Source organism: Canis aureus, chromosome 8 (genome assembly GCF_053574225.1).
Source record: "Canis aureus isolate CA01 chromosome 8, VMU_Caureus_v.1.0, whole genome shotgun sequence".
Lineage (NCBI taxonomy): Eukaryota > Metazoa > Chordata > Mammalia > Carnivora > Canidae > Canis > Canis aureus.
Window position 1 is genome coordinate 53,714,601 of NC_135618.1, and position 16,384 is coordinate 53,730,984.

At 38.8% G+C, this 16,384-nt stretch overlaps 1 protein-coding gene across 15 annotated transcripts in view; it reads left to right on the top strand.

Annotated features, from left to right (window-relative positions):
- The window catches only part of LOC144319120 (phospholipid-transporting ATPase ABCA3-like), a 198,089-nt gene that overhangs the window by 77,508 nt on the left and 104,197 nt on the right, over positions 1-16,384 (top strand). For 13 of the 15 annotated variants that reach the window (XR_013385024.1, XM_077906926.1, XM_077906919.1 and 10 more), the window contains 2 exons: positions 4,894-5,028; positions 13,247-13,376. Coding sequence is in view for 14 of the 15 variants with exons in the window: in XM_077906926.1 (XP_077763052.1) it covers positions 4,894-5,028; positions 13,247-13,376 (265 nt within the window). In the remaining variant the exon portion in view is untranslated. The remainder of the gene's footprint in view (positions 1-4,893; positions 5,029-13,246; positions 13,377-16,384) is intronic. The other 2 variants (XM_077906925.1, XM_077906932.1) reach the window with 1 other exon arrangement.

The following is a 16,384-nucleotide window of genomic DNA, read 5'->3' on the forward strand; positions in this document are numbered from 1 at the left end:
TGATAGACTTAGCAGCTCCCATATTAGGGGCATAAATATTCATAATTGTTAGGTCTTCTTGTTGGATAGACCTTTTAAATATCATAGAGTACCCTTCTTCATCTCTTATTATCATCTTTAGTTTAAAATCTAATTTATCTGATATGGGGATTGCTACTCCAGCTTTCTTTTGAGGACCATTTGCATGGTAAATGGTTCTCCACCCCCTCATTTTCAGTCTGGAGGTGTCCGTAGGTCTAAAATGAGTCTCTTGTAGGCAACATATAGATGGATCTTGCTTTTTTATTCAGTCTGATACCCTGTATCTTTTGATTGGATCATTAAGCCCATTCACATTCAGAGTAACTATTGAAAGATATGAATTTAGTGTCATAGTATTACCTATACAGTCTCTGTTTCTGTAGATTGTTTCTTTGGGCTCCCTCCTTAGTTACAGGGTCCCCCTTAATATTTCTTGCAGAGCCATTTTGGTGGTCACACATTCTTTCAGTTTCTGTCTTTCTTGGAAGCTCTTTATCTCTCCTTGTATTCTGAATGACAGCCTTACTGGGTAAAGTATTCTTGGCTGCATGTTTTTCTGGTTACTACCCTGAATATATCATGCCAGCCCTTTCTGGCCTGCCAGGTCTCTGTGGATAGGTCTGCTTTTGATCTGGTATTTCTCCCCATATAAATTAGTAATCTCTTGTCTTGAGCTGCTTTTAAGATTTTTCTCTCTATCTCTGAAATTTGCAAGCTTCACTATTATATGTTATGGTGTTGATTGATGTTTTTTGGGGCAAGAGGTCCTCTCTATCTCTTGGATATGAATGCTTGTTCCCTTCCCCAGATTAGATAAGTTCTCAGCTATGATTTATTCAAATATACTTTGTGACCCTCTCTCTCTCCATATCTTCTGGAATTCCAATAAGACAAATATTATTCCTTCTCAAACTATCACTTACTTCCCAAAGCCTCTCCTTCTCATGAGTTCTCAGTTGTTTTTCTCTTTTTCCCTCAGCTTCCTTCCTTTCCATCAACTTCTCTTCTATGTCAGTCTCTCTTACCCTAGCAGTTACAGCATCTAGCTTAGACTGCATCTCAGTTAAGGTATTTTTAATTTTGGCCTGATTAGATCTCAACTCTGCAGTAAGAGAATCTCTAGAGTCTTTTATGCTTTTTTCAAGAGCCACTAATAATTTTATAATTGTACCCCTGAATTGTATCTCTGACGTGCTACTTAAATCCATATCCATTAGATCTGTGGGAGAGAGTATTACTTCTTGTTCTTTTTTCTTTGTGGTGAATTCTTCCTTCTAGTTATTTTGTCCAGTGCAGAATGGCTATATGAGCAAGTGGAGTCAAAAATATCAATCACAACCTAAGTAAAATACACCCTAGACAAATCTGAAGAGGTCAGGGACTAGACAGTAAAAGAAAAAGAAAAGAGAAAAAAAAGACCATGAAAGTGAAAAACAAATTTAAAAAATAGTAAAACTTAAAAAATAAAAAGGTGAGGAAGAAGTGTAGGAGGAGAGAGAATGTTGTCTCACAGAGTGGACCAAGAAGGTGATCCTCTTGGTTATGAGTGTATTTTGTCTGTATGTTAGAAGGTGCTAAATTCCAAATTCATATAAACCAGAAAAACTTATATAGAGAAACAACAGCAACCACAGAAATAAGAACAAGAAGACAAAAGAGGGAGGTGGAATGGGAAGGAAGAGAGAATATAATCTCACAGAGTAGACCAACATGGTGCTCCACTTGTTTCTGTGTATTTTGGTCCATTTGTTAGAAGGTACTAAATTCCAAAATTATAAAACAAAACAAGACAAAAAAAACCCTATAATTTATATATCTACAAAAATTAAATTGAATATGTTGAATGGAATCCAAAAATGAAGAATATTACATATGACATATAATTGTAAAAATATGAAAGTTGAAAAGGAAAAAACTTAAAAATGAAGAATTGATAAAATATTGTAGTTAAGGCAGGAAAAAAGAAAATATATTGGAATTTTTTTAACCTGATAGATAATGAATCATAAGGAAAAAACCTTGAGTTCTATATACTATTTTCTCTCAGTCCCAGAGCTTTCCAGTGCTGCTTGGTCAGTAAACTTGGTCTTCCCTTGTTCTTCCAGCTGTTCTTCTGGGGGAGGGGGCTGCTGCACTGATTCTCAGGTGTCTGTGCCTCGGTGGAGATGCCCCACCCCTTGCCAGGTGCTGGGCTCATGTGAGTTGTTAGTCCTGTGAGGCCTTTGTTCCCTAGAGTCTGCACCTCTCCAAGGTGAAAGGAGAAAAAAAATGACTGAGGCTAAATCTCCAGTCCCAGAGCCAAGAGCTCCCCACATGTACCAGCCTGCAGTCTCTGAGTGCACACTGGTTTAGATCCTCTGGGGGCAGGTGTGGGGACACTGATTCGTACAAACTGAAGAGTGCCTAGTAGCAGGAGAGCTTTTGCCATTTTGTGTCCTCCCTGGTTTTGCCTGTTCTGGAGGGAATGGGGGATAGCCTGCTTCTGTCCGCTGAAGGGCTCTGGGGCAGAGAGCTCAGCTGCTGGAGTGTGCACCTGGACCACCTCTCTCAGATGCTCCAGGAGGGTTGCTGCATTCTAGTCCTTTACCATGATCCAACCAAGATTTATGGTTTATGGCACAAGTTGAGCTTTCTCCTGGGTGCCCGTATCCTTACTATGTCACTGGGAATATTGAGACTTCACTTCCCCTCCTGTGATTCTGCCCTATTTCCCCACTGAGCACTTTTTAGGCAGGGAAGACACTTTCAAGAGAAGATTTCTAAAGTTCCTGATTGTGCGCTGTACCGCTTTCCTGCAGCGGCTTCCCAAGGCTCCCTCTTCTGCTATTTATCTTCCAATATATCCTCTCCATTTCTCTTCTCCACACTCCTACCTCATAAGAAGTGGTCACTTTTCTCTCTGTAGCATTCCAACTATTCTCTCTTTACATCTCAGGTTGAATTCATGGGTATTCAGGATGGTTTGAAAGTTATCTAGGTAAGTTTGGGAGGCCAGATGAAAAAAGGACCCCTACTCTTCTGCCATCTTGCCTCCTCTTCTGAAACTAAGAAATTTAAAAAATATTTATCAACTTATTTAAATATATTACTAGTAAACCTATTACATGTTGAAATCAACATTTTGGTGAAAAATTGCTATTTTTCAAATTTTAAAAATATTAGTGAGTAAAGTAGCTTGTTTTATATTTTTCAAATATCTTTTATATAAGCTTAATAGAAGTTAACTAGATTTTCATTGGAGAGTGTATATCTGGCTCTGCATTCAATCTTTTGCATTATTTTGTTTCACCTAAAATATATGGAGAAAATACAGCCTCGTGCAGATATGTAGTTGAAAAAAGGAGTATTTAAGTAGCCTTTTAAACATATTTGGGTATTCTTTGGTACTTCACCAAAAGTCAACTAATGATAATTTTCTAGCAGTTAGTTGAAGTTTGGAATCTGAAAACACATTAACAAACATTTCTTATTCTATTTTATAATAATATTCATTGATGTATCTTGTGATTTGAATAGATCTTTAACCATGCTTAAATTTATAACATCATATTTTGGTTATTTGAAAAATATTGTTTCACTGATAACATACCTTCCAAGTGATGACACATTTCATCATCCATTATCAAAGCATCACATTTATTACTGTCAACATGATGTCATCATGATAGTTTTTAAGAATTGGAAATTTGTCACAACAGTGGATATCAGTTTTTCAAAATCCTAATTTTCACTTAAATGTTCAAATTTTATTTTTAGCAGCATATATTGTTCTTTTCCTTGAAATGTTAACATCTCTTTATTAATTTTCAAGAAAATGTCTGCTACATATCTAAGTCTGAAGAACCGTAATATTTGTTTCTCATTCTTTCAGAGAAAAGTGGTATTCCATGAAAAAAGAGGCTAGTTCATGACTCAAACAATGACACAAGTAATTTTTCTCAGAGCTCCCATTATATTTCCATTTTCTATAGAAATGCTTTATTCATATTTCCCATTTCACCACACAGAATATTTAAAAAATCATATTCAAGGCATTCAATTCCAGGAGACACAAAATCTTGTAGTAGATACAATATCAATGTCATAGAAAGGCAAATAATGTATTTTTTAAAGTATTTTTATGAAGAATTTTGAACTCATAGACTCATTGAAAACGTGTTAGGAATCTCCAGGGGCTGGTCTGTATACTGCATATCCAAATAAAGAGACCTGAGTTAGAGTAATCAAATACTTTTCACTGGGTCATTTTATGTATTTATTTATTTTTAAATTTTATTTATTTATTAATGAGAGACAGAGAAAAGCAGAGACACAGGTAGAGGGAGAAGCAGGCTCCCCATGGGGAGCCTGATGTGGGGCTTGATCTCAGGACCCTTGGATCACCACCTGAGCCAAAGGCAGACACTCAACCACTGAGCCACCCAGGTGCCCCTCATTGAGCCATTTTAAAGTAGATTTTCTTTTGTCTTTCCTCTTGACAGTTAGATTTTATTTTATTTTAAAGATTGTATTTATTTGTTTATTTGAAAGAGAGAGGGCTCAAGTCAGGGGAGGGGTAGAGGGAGAAGCAGACTCCCCACTGAGCAGGAAGCCTGATGCAGGGCTCTATCCCAGGACCCCAGGATCATGACTTGAGCTGAAGGCAGACATTTAACTGACTGAGCCATCCAGGTGCCCCTTGGAAAGTGAGATTTTTAAATAACACGTTTTGTGTTTATTGCATAGAAGTTCACATTCTAGGCAGTTTGCTTCCAAATTTTGTTTCAGTATATGTACTTCAACCCATCTTGAAACCAAAGTGAAATGAACTGAAGTGTTAAGATTTAATTTTTCAGTGACATCATGATAATTATGGTTTTGGTCTTTTCTTAGAAATCCTACTGGTTTAATAAAGCTTTAAGCATTAAGAAGGAAGAAAGGCAAATTACTGATATGATTAAAAGTGATTATTTTGAAGATGAACCTGTTGACTTGGTGGTTGGTATCAGGATTCAAAATCTATACAAGGTACTCTTATAAATCTCTTTTTCCTAATGCAGCTGAAAGTTAATTTATAGTGTATAGTAAATGTTTTCACTGGCCATGGCCCTACCCTCCTACCATAAGATGTTAATAAAAGTTATATTCAGCATATTAATTGACAAAGTAAAAATGACAGATATGCAAATAAAGTACAAATTCATGGGCTTCTTTATCCTTTCTTCAGAATGGAACCCAGCTTTGTCTTACAATAACGATGTCTTTTACAGTACTTCCAGTATAAGAACTAATGTCTAGTTGGAACTGTGATGATGAATTGATGTGTACATAATTTATGTTCACAGTTGTGGTTTTACTTGTTCCATCAGTTATACATTTGGCTGAATTCTTCTTTGTCCAAGTATTTGGTGAGGAGTTGTTCCTGGATGTATTAGTTAATTTGGATCAATTAAGTACCCCTATGTAGGCCTTTATTTCTACAAATTTGTTCTTAGTACAGCTTTTTCTTGCATTCAATAGGTTTTGGTATGTTGTTTTTGTTTTCATTTGTCTTGAGCTATTTATTTTCTAATTTCCTGTTTTGATTTCTTCTTTGACCTAATGGTTGTTTAAGAATGTTTTATTCACTTTTCATGTATTTGTGAATTTTTCCAATTTCCCCTTTTTATTGACTTTTAGTTTTATTTTATTATAGTCAGAAAAGATCTGTAGAATCATTTCAATCCTCTTAAATTTAAGACTTACTGTGAGACCCAGTGTGTGATCTATCCTAAAAAATATTTCACATGCACTTGAAAAGAACAAGTATTCTGTTGTGTAGAGTTTTCTCTATATCTCTGTTAGATCTGTTTGGTATGTTTAAGACTGCTGTTGTCTTATTGATTTTCTGTTTCTATGGTCTATCCATTATTGAGAGTGAGCTATTAGGGCAGCTGGGTGGCTTGGTCAGTTAAATGTCTGTTTCGGTTCAGGTCATGATCCCAAGGTCTTGGGACCCAACGATGCCTTGGGCTCTCTCCTCACCAAGGAGTCTGCTTCTGCTTCTCCCTCTGCTCCTTCTTCTGCTCTTGCTCTCTCTCTCTCTCTAAAATAAAATTGTAAAATCTTTTTTAAAAAAGAAAGTGGGCTATTGATGTCTCTTACTGTTATGACTATTTTGCTGCCTATTTCTTCCTTCAGATATGTTGATATTTGCTTTATATATTTAGATGGCTTGATGTTGGGTACATGTATACTTAAAATTGCAGTGTCTCTGGTTGAATTGATTCTTCTACCATTATATAATCATCTTTGCTTTTTGTAACTTTTTGACTTAACGTCTAATTTATTTGATAGAAGTATAGCCACTTCTTTCTTTTGGTTACCATTTGCACAACATATTTTTCCATCCCTTCACTTTTAACCCATGTGTATGCTTAAATATTTGTAAATCTTTTATAGACAGCATTTGGTTGGGTCTTTTTAAAAAAAATACATTCAGTCATTCTAGGTCTTTTGATTGGTGAATTTAATCCATTTACATTTAAAATAACTATTGATAAGTCGGGTTTTACTATTGCCACTTTGTTAATTGTTTTCCAACTGTTTTATGATTGTCTTGTCCTCTCTTCCTTTGCTATTTTTTTTTTTTTTGGTTTGATGATTTTTTGGTGCTGTTATGCTTTGATTTTTCTCTTTTCTATTATGTGCCTATTACAAATTTTTTTGTCATTACCCTGAAGCTGTATTGAATCTTATAATTATGACATCTATTTTAAGCTGATAACACCTTAACCTTAATTGCATCCAACAGTTCTACATTTTTATTCCCTCTCGACACTTTATTAATGTCAGTATTTACTTCTTTCTGTAATGTGTATCCACTAACAAATTTTGCAACCATAGTTACTCTTAACTCATTTTGTATTTGTTTAATACCATTTCAAAGTGATTATACACCACTATTACGGTATTATTATATTCTATGTTTGTCTGTATATTTACTTTTACTGATGAGATTTGTATTTTCATATGCTTTTGTGTGGTTCTTTAACATCAACTCATCTCAAAAGGAAAATTTCTTTTATTACCTCTTGTAAGGCAGGTCTAATGGTCATAAACTTGCTCAGCTTTTGTTTTAACTTCTCCTTTGTTTTTCAAGGATGGTTTTACTAAGTATTGTTGGTTTGCAGTTTTTTCCTTGGTGCTTGGAATATATCATCCTATTGTCTCCTGGCCGGATAGGAAATCCACTGATAGTCTTATATGGGTTCCCTTGTACATGATGACTTAGTTTGCTTTTGGAGCTTTGAAAATTCTCTTTGTCTTTAACCTTTGACAATGTAGTCATAATGTGGCTTTATGTAGACTTCTTTGGTTCAACCTATTTGGGCATTTTTAAGCTTTATGAATCTAGATGTTCATTTCTATCCCCAGATCTGGGAAATTTTCAGCCATATTTTCTTCAAATAACCTTTATGACTCCTCTATCTGTTCTACTTCTGTGGCTCTTAATGAATATGTCATTTCTTCTCATGTTATCTTATATGTCCCATAGTATTTCTTCCCTATTTTTCATTTTTCTTTTTGCTCCTCTGACTGGATAATTCCAAATGACCTGTATTTGAGTTCACTAAGTCTCTCTTCAGCTTGATTGAGTCTGTCATTGAAGCTTTCTATTTAATTATTTTTCCAATTCAGTCATTGTATTCTTCAGCTGTAGGATTTTTGTTTTCTCATGGCTTCTCTCTTTTTGAACTTCTCATTTGTTTATGTATTTTTCTTTAGTTGTCTACCTGAGTTCTTAGTTCACTAAGATTTTTTCTTTTGTATGATTATTTTGAATTTTTTGTCAGGCAGTTTATAATCTGTTTCTTTAGGCTTGGTTACTGGAGTTTTATTAGTTTCCCTTAGTGGTGTCATGTTTCCTTAATCTTTCATGATCCTTGTAACTTTGCCTTGGTTTCTTGCACACTTAAGATATCTCTTCCATTCTTTACAAACTGCCTTTGGCAAGAAAAGACATTTATCGATCAGCCTAAACTGGGATACTGGGTGGGCCAGCTTGTGGGACCCATGGGCAAATGTGGCTTACTATTGGAGCCAATGGAGTGTGCCATTGTATGATAGCTGCAGAGTATATTGTTAGACGGCCTGTTGCTGGTGCCCTGCAGTCTAGTGGGACTATAGTCTAGTGGAGCTGGCTAGTGGGGCTTTTTGGTCATGGAAGGGGGCCTGGTCTCCACATTCCCACATGATTGCTGGGAGGGGCTCTGTTGTTTCACAGGATCAGCTGGTGGGCCTCGGTTTTCAGGAGGATCTATCAGTGGAGACATGTGACTGGGCAGGGCTGTCTGATGGAACTACCACTGTGGAACTACCACTAAGATCCACTAGTGCCACCACCTTGGTCCCAGCTCTTTCTGGTGGTCTAGCTGTGTTAGTTCCCCTGGCATTCCATGTAAGGCAAGACACAAGTGGGAAAGACGGAAATCTGGGGAAGTTGGATGTCTGCCTCTTTCTCTCTTTCTGCCACTGGAGAAATTGTGTGGGCTTGAAGGGATCTTTATTGATGTTTTTCTATGTTGGCTTGGAGGAGAAGCAATGTGGGCAGAGCAAAACTGCTTCTCTTTCCCTCAGTTTCTGTGCTCTACCAGGGTGCTATAACCTTACCCCTGGGCTCCAGAAATCTCACAGTGCCATTCTTCTTCAGAGTAGTTGCTAAATCTCTTTATGTGTGGGGGAGAGCTAGAGCTCAGGACCTTTTATTCTGACATCTTGCTGACATCATCTGAAAATGCCTCTCCTTATCCCTGATAGTTTTCCTTGTTCTGAAATCTATTTTGTCTGAAATTAATATAGCTACTCCATATTAGTAATTTGTGTACCACAATATATCTTTCTCCATCCTTTTAATTCAAAGTAATGCTGGCCTCATAAAATGAGTGTAGACATATTCCCTCCATTTGTATCCTTTGAAACAGCTTTAGTAGAATACATGTTATTTCTTCTTTAAATGTTTGATAGAATTCCCCTGGGAAGCCATCTGGCCCTGGACTTTTGTGTCTTGGGAGGTTTTAGATGACTGCTTCAATTTCCTCCCTGGTTATTGGCCTGTTCAGGTTTTCTATTTCTTCCTGTTCCAGTTTTGGTAGTTTGTGGCTTTCCAGGAATGCATGCATTTCTTCTAGATTGCCTAATTTATTGGCGTATAGCTGTTCATAATATGTTTTTAAAATCATTTGTATTTCCTTGGTGTTGGTAGTGATCTCTCCTTTCTCATTCATAATTTTATTAATTTGAGTCTCCTCTCTCTTATTTTTAATAAGGTTGGCTAATGGTTTATCTATCTTATTAATTCTTTCAAAGAACCAACTCGTGGTTCTGTTGATCTGTTCCACAATTCTTCTGGTCTTGATTTGGTTGAGTTCTGCTCGAATTTTAATTAATTCTCTTCTTCTGCTGGGCATGGGGTCAATCTGCTGTTTTTTCTCTAGCTCCTTTATGTGTAAGGTTAGCTTTTGTATTTGAGTTCTTTCCAGTTTTTGAATTGCTTGTATTACAATGTATTTCCCCCTTAGGACTGCTTTTGCTGTATCCCAAAGATTTTGAACGGTTGTATCTTCATTCTCATTAGTTTCCATGAATTTTTAAAATTCTTCCTTAATTTCCTGGTTGACCCTTTCATCTTTTAGCAGGATGGTCCTTAACCTCCACGTGTTTGAGGTCCTTCTAAACTTCTTGTTGTGATTTAGTTCTAATTTCAAGGCATTATGTTCTGAGAATATGCAGGGGACGATCCCAATCTTTTGGTATTGGTTCAGACCCAATTTGTGACCCAGTATGTGGTCTATTCTGGAGAAAGTTCCATGTGCACTTGAGAAGAATGTGTATTCAGTTGAGTTTGGATGTAAAGTTCTGTAGATAATCTGTGAAATCCATCTGGTCCAGTGTATCATTTAAAGCTCTTGTTTCTTTGGAAATGTTGTGCTTAGAAGACCTATCGAGGGTAGAAAGAGCTAGATTGAAGTCACCAAGTATAAGTGTATTATTATCTAAGTATTTCTTCACTTTGGTTATTAATTGGTTTAAATATTTGGCAGCTCCCACATTCGGGGCATATATATTGAGGATTGTTAAGTCCTCTTGTTGGATAGATCCTTCAAGTATGAGATAGTGTCCCTCTTCATCTCTCACTACAGTCTTCGGGTAAATTTTAGTTTATCTGATATAAGGATGGCTACCCCTGCTTTCTTTTGAGGACCATTTGAATGGTAAATGGTTCTCCAACCTTTTATTTTCAGGTTGTAGGTGTCCTTCTGTCTAAAATGAGTCTCTTGTAGAGAGCAAATAGATGGGTCCTGCTTTTTTATCCAGTCTGAAACCCTGCGCCTTTTGATGGGGTCATTGAGCCCGTTCACGTTCAGAGTTACTATTGACACATATGAGTTTAGTGTCATCATGATATCTATTCAGTCCTTGTTTTTGTGGATTGTTCCACTGAACTTCTTCTTAAAGGGGAATTTTAAGAGTCCCCCTTAAAAGTTCTTGCAGAGCTGGTTTGGAGGTCACATATTCTTTCAGTTCCTGCCTGTCTTGGAAGCTCTTTATCTCTCCTTCCATTTTGAATGAGAGCCTTGCTGGATAAAGTATTCTTGGTTGCATGTTCTTCTCATTTAGGACCCTGAATATATCCTGCCAGCCCTTTCTGGCCTGCCAGGTCTCTGTGGAGAGGTCTGCTGTTACCCTAATATTCCTCCCCATAAAAGTTAGAGCTTTCTTGTCTCTTGCTGCTTTAAGGATCTTCTCTTTGTCTTTGGAATTTGCAAGCTTCACTATTAAATGTCGAGGTGTTGAACGGTTTTTATTGATTTTAGGGGGGGATCTCTCTATTTCCTGGATCTGAATGCCTGTTTCCCTTCCCAGATTAGGAAAGTTTTCAGCTAGGATTTGTTCAAATACATATTCTGGACCTCTGTCCCTTTCGGTGCCCTCGGGAACCCCTATTAAACGTAGATTTTTCTTCCTCAGGCTGTCGTTTATTTCCCTTAATCTGTCTTCATGGTCTTTTAATTGTCTGTCTCTTTTTTCTTCAGTTTCCCTCTTTGCCGTCAACTTGTCTTCTATGTCACTCACTCGTTCTTCCACCTCATTAACCCTCATCGTTAGGACTTCTAGTTTGGATTCCATCTCATTCAATTGATTTTTAATTTCTGCCTGATTGGATCTAAATTCTGCAGTCATGAAGTCTCTTGAGTCCTTTATACTTTTTTCTAGAGCCACCAGTAGCTTTATAGTAGTGCTTCTGAATTGGCTTTCTGACATTGAATTGTAATCCAGATTTTGTAACTCTGTGGGAGAGAGGACTGTTTCTGATTCTTTCTTTTGAGGTGAGGTTTTCCTTCTAGTGATTTTGCTCAGTGCAGAGTGGCCAAAAACAAGTTGTATTGGGAAAAGGAGAAAAAGAGAGAGAGAGAAGGAAAGAAAAGAAAAAGAAAAAAGAAAAAAAGGAAGAAAAAAGGAAAAAAGAGAAGAAAAAGAAAAGAAAGAAAGAAAGAAAGAAAGAAAGAAAGAAAGAAAGAAAGAAAGAAAGAAAGGTGAAAAAAAAGGATGGGGGAAGCAATCAGAAATCAAAAAGAAAAAAAAAGAGAAAAAAAAAAAAAACACGGGGGAGTATCTTCTGATTCTGTATACTTTAAGTCCCTTGACTTCCCCTGGAACTTGTCGGTCTAGCTGGTCTTCTGGGGGAGGGGTTTGTTGTTCTGATTTTCAGGTGTTAGCACTTGGGGGAGCTGCTCTGCCCCCTGCCTGGTGCAGGTCTCAGTGGGGGTTGTTTACCCCGTGAGGCCCCAGGAGGAACAACCCCAGTGGTTGCTGCAGCTCTGGAAACCTGGATTCAGCTCCCACAGGAACTACTCCGTCTGCAGGGTCCTGGAGGCCCCTGGGCGGGGCCGCTGATCTTCTCAGTTCGGGACAGGAGTGTCCTTGCTGTCCTGGGCCTTCCCGGCCTCTGCCTGTCCCGGGGGGAGGCCGGATCCTGGGCTGTGTCCCGGCGCCCTGTGCTCCGGAGCCTGCGCTGTTGGATTCGCGCTCTGGCAGCCGCCTCCGCAGAGCCCCCTCCCGAGGCCCTCCGAGCTGCTTCAGGTCCCGCCTTGCGCACTGCAGCCCTTAGGGAGCTCGGCGCACTCTCCTGCACGCGCCGCAGGTGCTGTTAGTGTCCCAGGGAGCCCGAGGGCATCCCCGTCCCTTCTGGGGTCCTGCTCTAACTCCCTGCGGGCGCCTTTCCGCCCCGGAAGGTTGGTGCAGCTCCTGATTCTCCGGGACGGGGCTCTCCTGTCCTGGGGACACTCGCCCCGGCCTCAGTGTCCCCGGCCTCAGCCCGGCTCCTCGTGGGGCCTCCCCCCCTTGGAGGCCTTTTGTTTATTTCTTTTTCCCGTCTTCCTACCTTGATAGAAGCGGCGAACTCTTCTCACTGTAGCATTCCAGCTGTTCTGTCTTTAAATCTCAGGCCGAATTCATAGATTTTCAGGATAATTTGAAGGTTATCTAGGTAATTTGGTGGGGACAGGTGATTTGGGGACCCTACTCTTCCGCCATCTTGCCCCTCCTCCCAGATTTTTTTATCTGTTTCTCCTACTGGCATTTTTCTCTCATGAGAGCAGGAGTTGTGTTGGTCTCCTTCATTAATGTATTCATAGTACCTTACACAATGTATATGTCACATAGTAAAGGCCTTCAATAAATATTTGTTGAGTAAGTGGATTGGTGAGCATGATTAATGACTGATGAATCTCAGTAGATGAGGCAGAGAGAAATATCTAAGGTAGGTTAGTCTCAGGTTTCTGTCTTTATACATCTGTGTGGGTTGTGGTGAGGAATATGGCATGAGGAATACATTTTCAGATGTGCTAATGAGTAGTGCTTGGAGTGCCTCAAGGACACCTAGTATAATGGGTATCCAGCATGAAGTTCTGGAACTTAGCAGGAGGACACTGATTGTAGCTGACTGTGGCATTATCAGCTTCAAGACAAAAGCTGGGGGCAGCCCAGGTGGCTCAGTGGTTTAGCACCACCTTCAGCCCAGGACGTGGTCCTGGAGGCCCGGGATCCAGTCCCACGTCGGGCTCCCAGCATGGAGCCTGCTTCTCCCTCGCTGTGTCTCTGCCCCTCTCTCTCTCTCTCTCTCTCTCTGTCTATCATGAATAAATAAATAAATCTTTAAAAAATAATAGATTTAAAGTTAGCATTTGTTTTGTTGTTTTCCCAGGAATTCACAACGGAGAGGGATACCATCTTAGCAGTAAAAAACTTATCTTTCAATGTATATGAGGGGCAAATCACTGTTCTTCTTGGACCTAATGGGGCAGGAAAGACTACCACCATGTCGATTCTCACAGGTAAGTTTTCATGGTCACCCTGGTCACAGATACTGTGCTTCAAGTTCTGAAACTTCTGTGTACCCTCCTGACATTGATATCATTCTTATTTAAGTGATATACAGTTTCTGATTAATTCAGTGTTCCTAAGGTGCAAATCATTATAAAGTTTAAAAATCCGTATTTAGGGGGTGCGGAGCAAGATGGCAGAAGAGTGGGGTTCCCAAGTCACCTGTCCCTACCATCTTCCCTAGATAACTTTCAAATCATCCTGAAAACCTACAAATTCTACCTGAGATTTAAAGAGAGAACAGGGCAGCCCCAGTGGCCCAGCGGTTTAGCACCACCTTCAGCCCAGGGTGTGATCCTGGAGACCCAGGATTGAGTCCCATGTCTGGCTCCCTGCACAGAACCTGCTTCTCCCTCTGCCTGCCTGTCTCTCTCTCTTTCTCTCTGTCTCTGTCTCTCTCTGTCATGAATAAATCTTTAAAAAAAATAAAGAGAGAACAGCTGGAATGCTACAGAGAGAACTTGCGCTTCTAAAAAGTACAACTTGTTTTTAGCCACTCTGCACTGATCAAAATGACTAGCAAGAAGAACTCACCACAAAACAAAGAATCAGAAACAGTATTCTCTGCTATAGAGTTACAGAATCTGCATTACAATTCGATGTCAGAAAGCCAATTCAGAAGCACAATTATAAAGCTACTGGGCTCTGGAAAAAAACATAAAGGATTCAAGAGACTTCATAAATGCAGAATTTAGATCTAATCAGGCCGAAATTAAAAATCAATTAAATGAGATGCAATCCAAACTGGAGGTCCTAATGACGAGGGTTAATGAGGTAGAAGAAATAGTGAGTGACATAGAAGGCAAGTTGATGGCAAGGAAGGAAGATGAGGATAAAAGAGAAAAAAGATCATGAGGAAAGGTTAAGGGAAATAAATGACAGCCTCAGAAGGAAAAATTTATGTTTAATTGGAGTTCCAGAGGATGCCGAAAGGGACAGAGGACCAGAAAACATATTTGAACAAATCATAGCTGAGAACTTCCCTAATTTGGGGAGGGAAGCAGGCATTCAGATCCAGGAGATAGAGAGATCACCCCCTAAAATCAATAAAAAAAGTTCAACATCTCAAAATTTAATATGAAACTTGCAAATTCCAAAGATAAAGAGAAGATTCTTAAAGTAGCAACAAGAAATCCATAACCTTTATGGGGAGAAGTATTAGGATAACAGCAGACCTCTCCACAGAGACCTGGCAGGGCAGAAAGGACTGGCAGGATATGTTCAGGGTCCTATATGAGAAGAACCTGCAGCCAAGAATACTTTATCTAGCAAGGCTGTCATTTAGAATAGAAGAAGAGATAAACAGCTTCCAATATAGGCAGACTGAAAGAATATGTGACCACCAAACCAGCTCTGCAAGAAATATAAAGGGGGATCCTGTAAAAGAAAAAGGAAGTCCAGGAAACAATCCACAAAAACAAGGACTGAATAGGTATCATGATGACACTAAATTCATATCTTTCAACAGTAACTCTGAACGTGAATGGGCTTAATGATCCCATCAAAAGGACACAGGGCTTCAGACTGGATAAAAAATTAAGACTCATCTATTTGCTGTCTACAAGAGACTCATTTAGACATAAGGGCACCTACTGCCTGAAAATGAAAGGTTGGAGAACCATTTACCATTCAACTGGTTCTCAAATGGAAGCAGGGGTAGAAACCCTCATATCAGATATATTAAAGTTTATCCCAAAGACTGTAGTAAGAGATGAAGAGGGACACTATATCATACTGAAAATGTCTATCCAACAAGAGGACCTAACAATCATGAATATTTATGCCCCTAATGTGGGAGTTGCCAAGTATATGAATCAATTAATAACCAAAGTTAAGACATACTTAATTATACTTCTACTGGGAGACTTCAACACGGCGCTTTCTGCAAATGACAGATCTTCTAAGCATAACATCTCCAAAGAAACAAGAACTTTAAATGTTACACTAGACCAGATGGATTTCACAGATATTTACAGAACTTTCCATCCAAATGCAACTGAATACACATTCTTCTCAAGTGCACATGAACTTTCTCCAGAATAGACCACATACTGGGTCACAAATCAGGTCTTAACCGATACCAAAATATTGGGATTGTCCCCTGCATATTTTCAGACCACAATGCTTTGAAACTAGAAGTAAATCACAGGAAGAAATTTGGAAGAAATTCAAACACAGGGAGGTAAAGGACCATCCTGCTAAAAGATGAAAGGGTCAACCACAACCAAAAAATTAGACAAGAATTAAACTGTGGAAGGAGCCTCGGTGTCCATTGAAAATGAATGGATAAAGAAGATGTGGTTTATGTATACAGTGGAATATTACTCAGCCATTAGAAACGACAAATACCCACCATTTGCTTCGACGTGAATGGACCTGGAGGGTATTATGCTGAGTGAAATAAGTCAATCGGAGAAGGACAAACATTATATGTTCTCATTTATTTGGGGAATATAAATAATAGTGAAAGGGAATAGGAGGGAAGGGAGAATAAATGGGTAGGAAATATCAGAAAGGGAGACAGAATGTAAAGACTCCTAACTCTGGGAAACGAACTAGGGGTGGTGGAAGGGGAGGCGGGTGTGGGTGAATGGGTGACGGGCACTGAGGGGGGCACTTGACGGGATGAGCACTGGGTGTTATTCTGTATGTTGGCAGACTGAACACCAATAAAAAATAAATTTATTATTAAAAAAATAAAAATAAATTAAAAAGTATAAAAAGATGTGGTTTATGTTTAAAATGGTATATTACTCAGCCATTAGAAATGACAAATACTCACCATTTGCTTCGACATGGATGGAACTGGAGGGTATTATGCTGAGTGAAATAAGTCAATCGGAGAAGGACAAACATTATATGGTCTCATTCATTTGGGGAATATAAAAAATAGTGAAAGGGAATAAAGGGGAAAGGAGAAAAAATGAGTGGGAAATATCAGAAAGGGAGACAGAACATG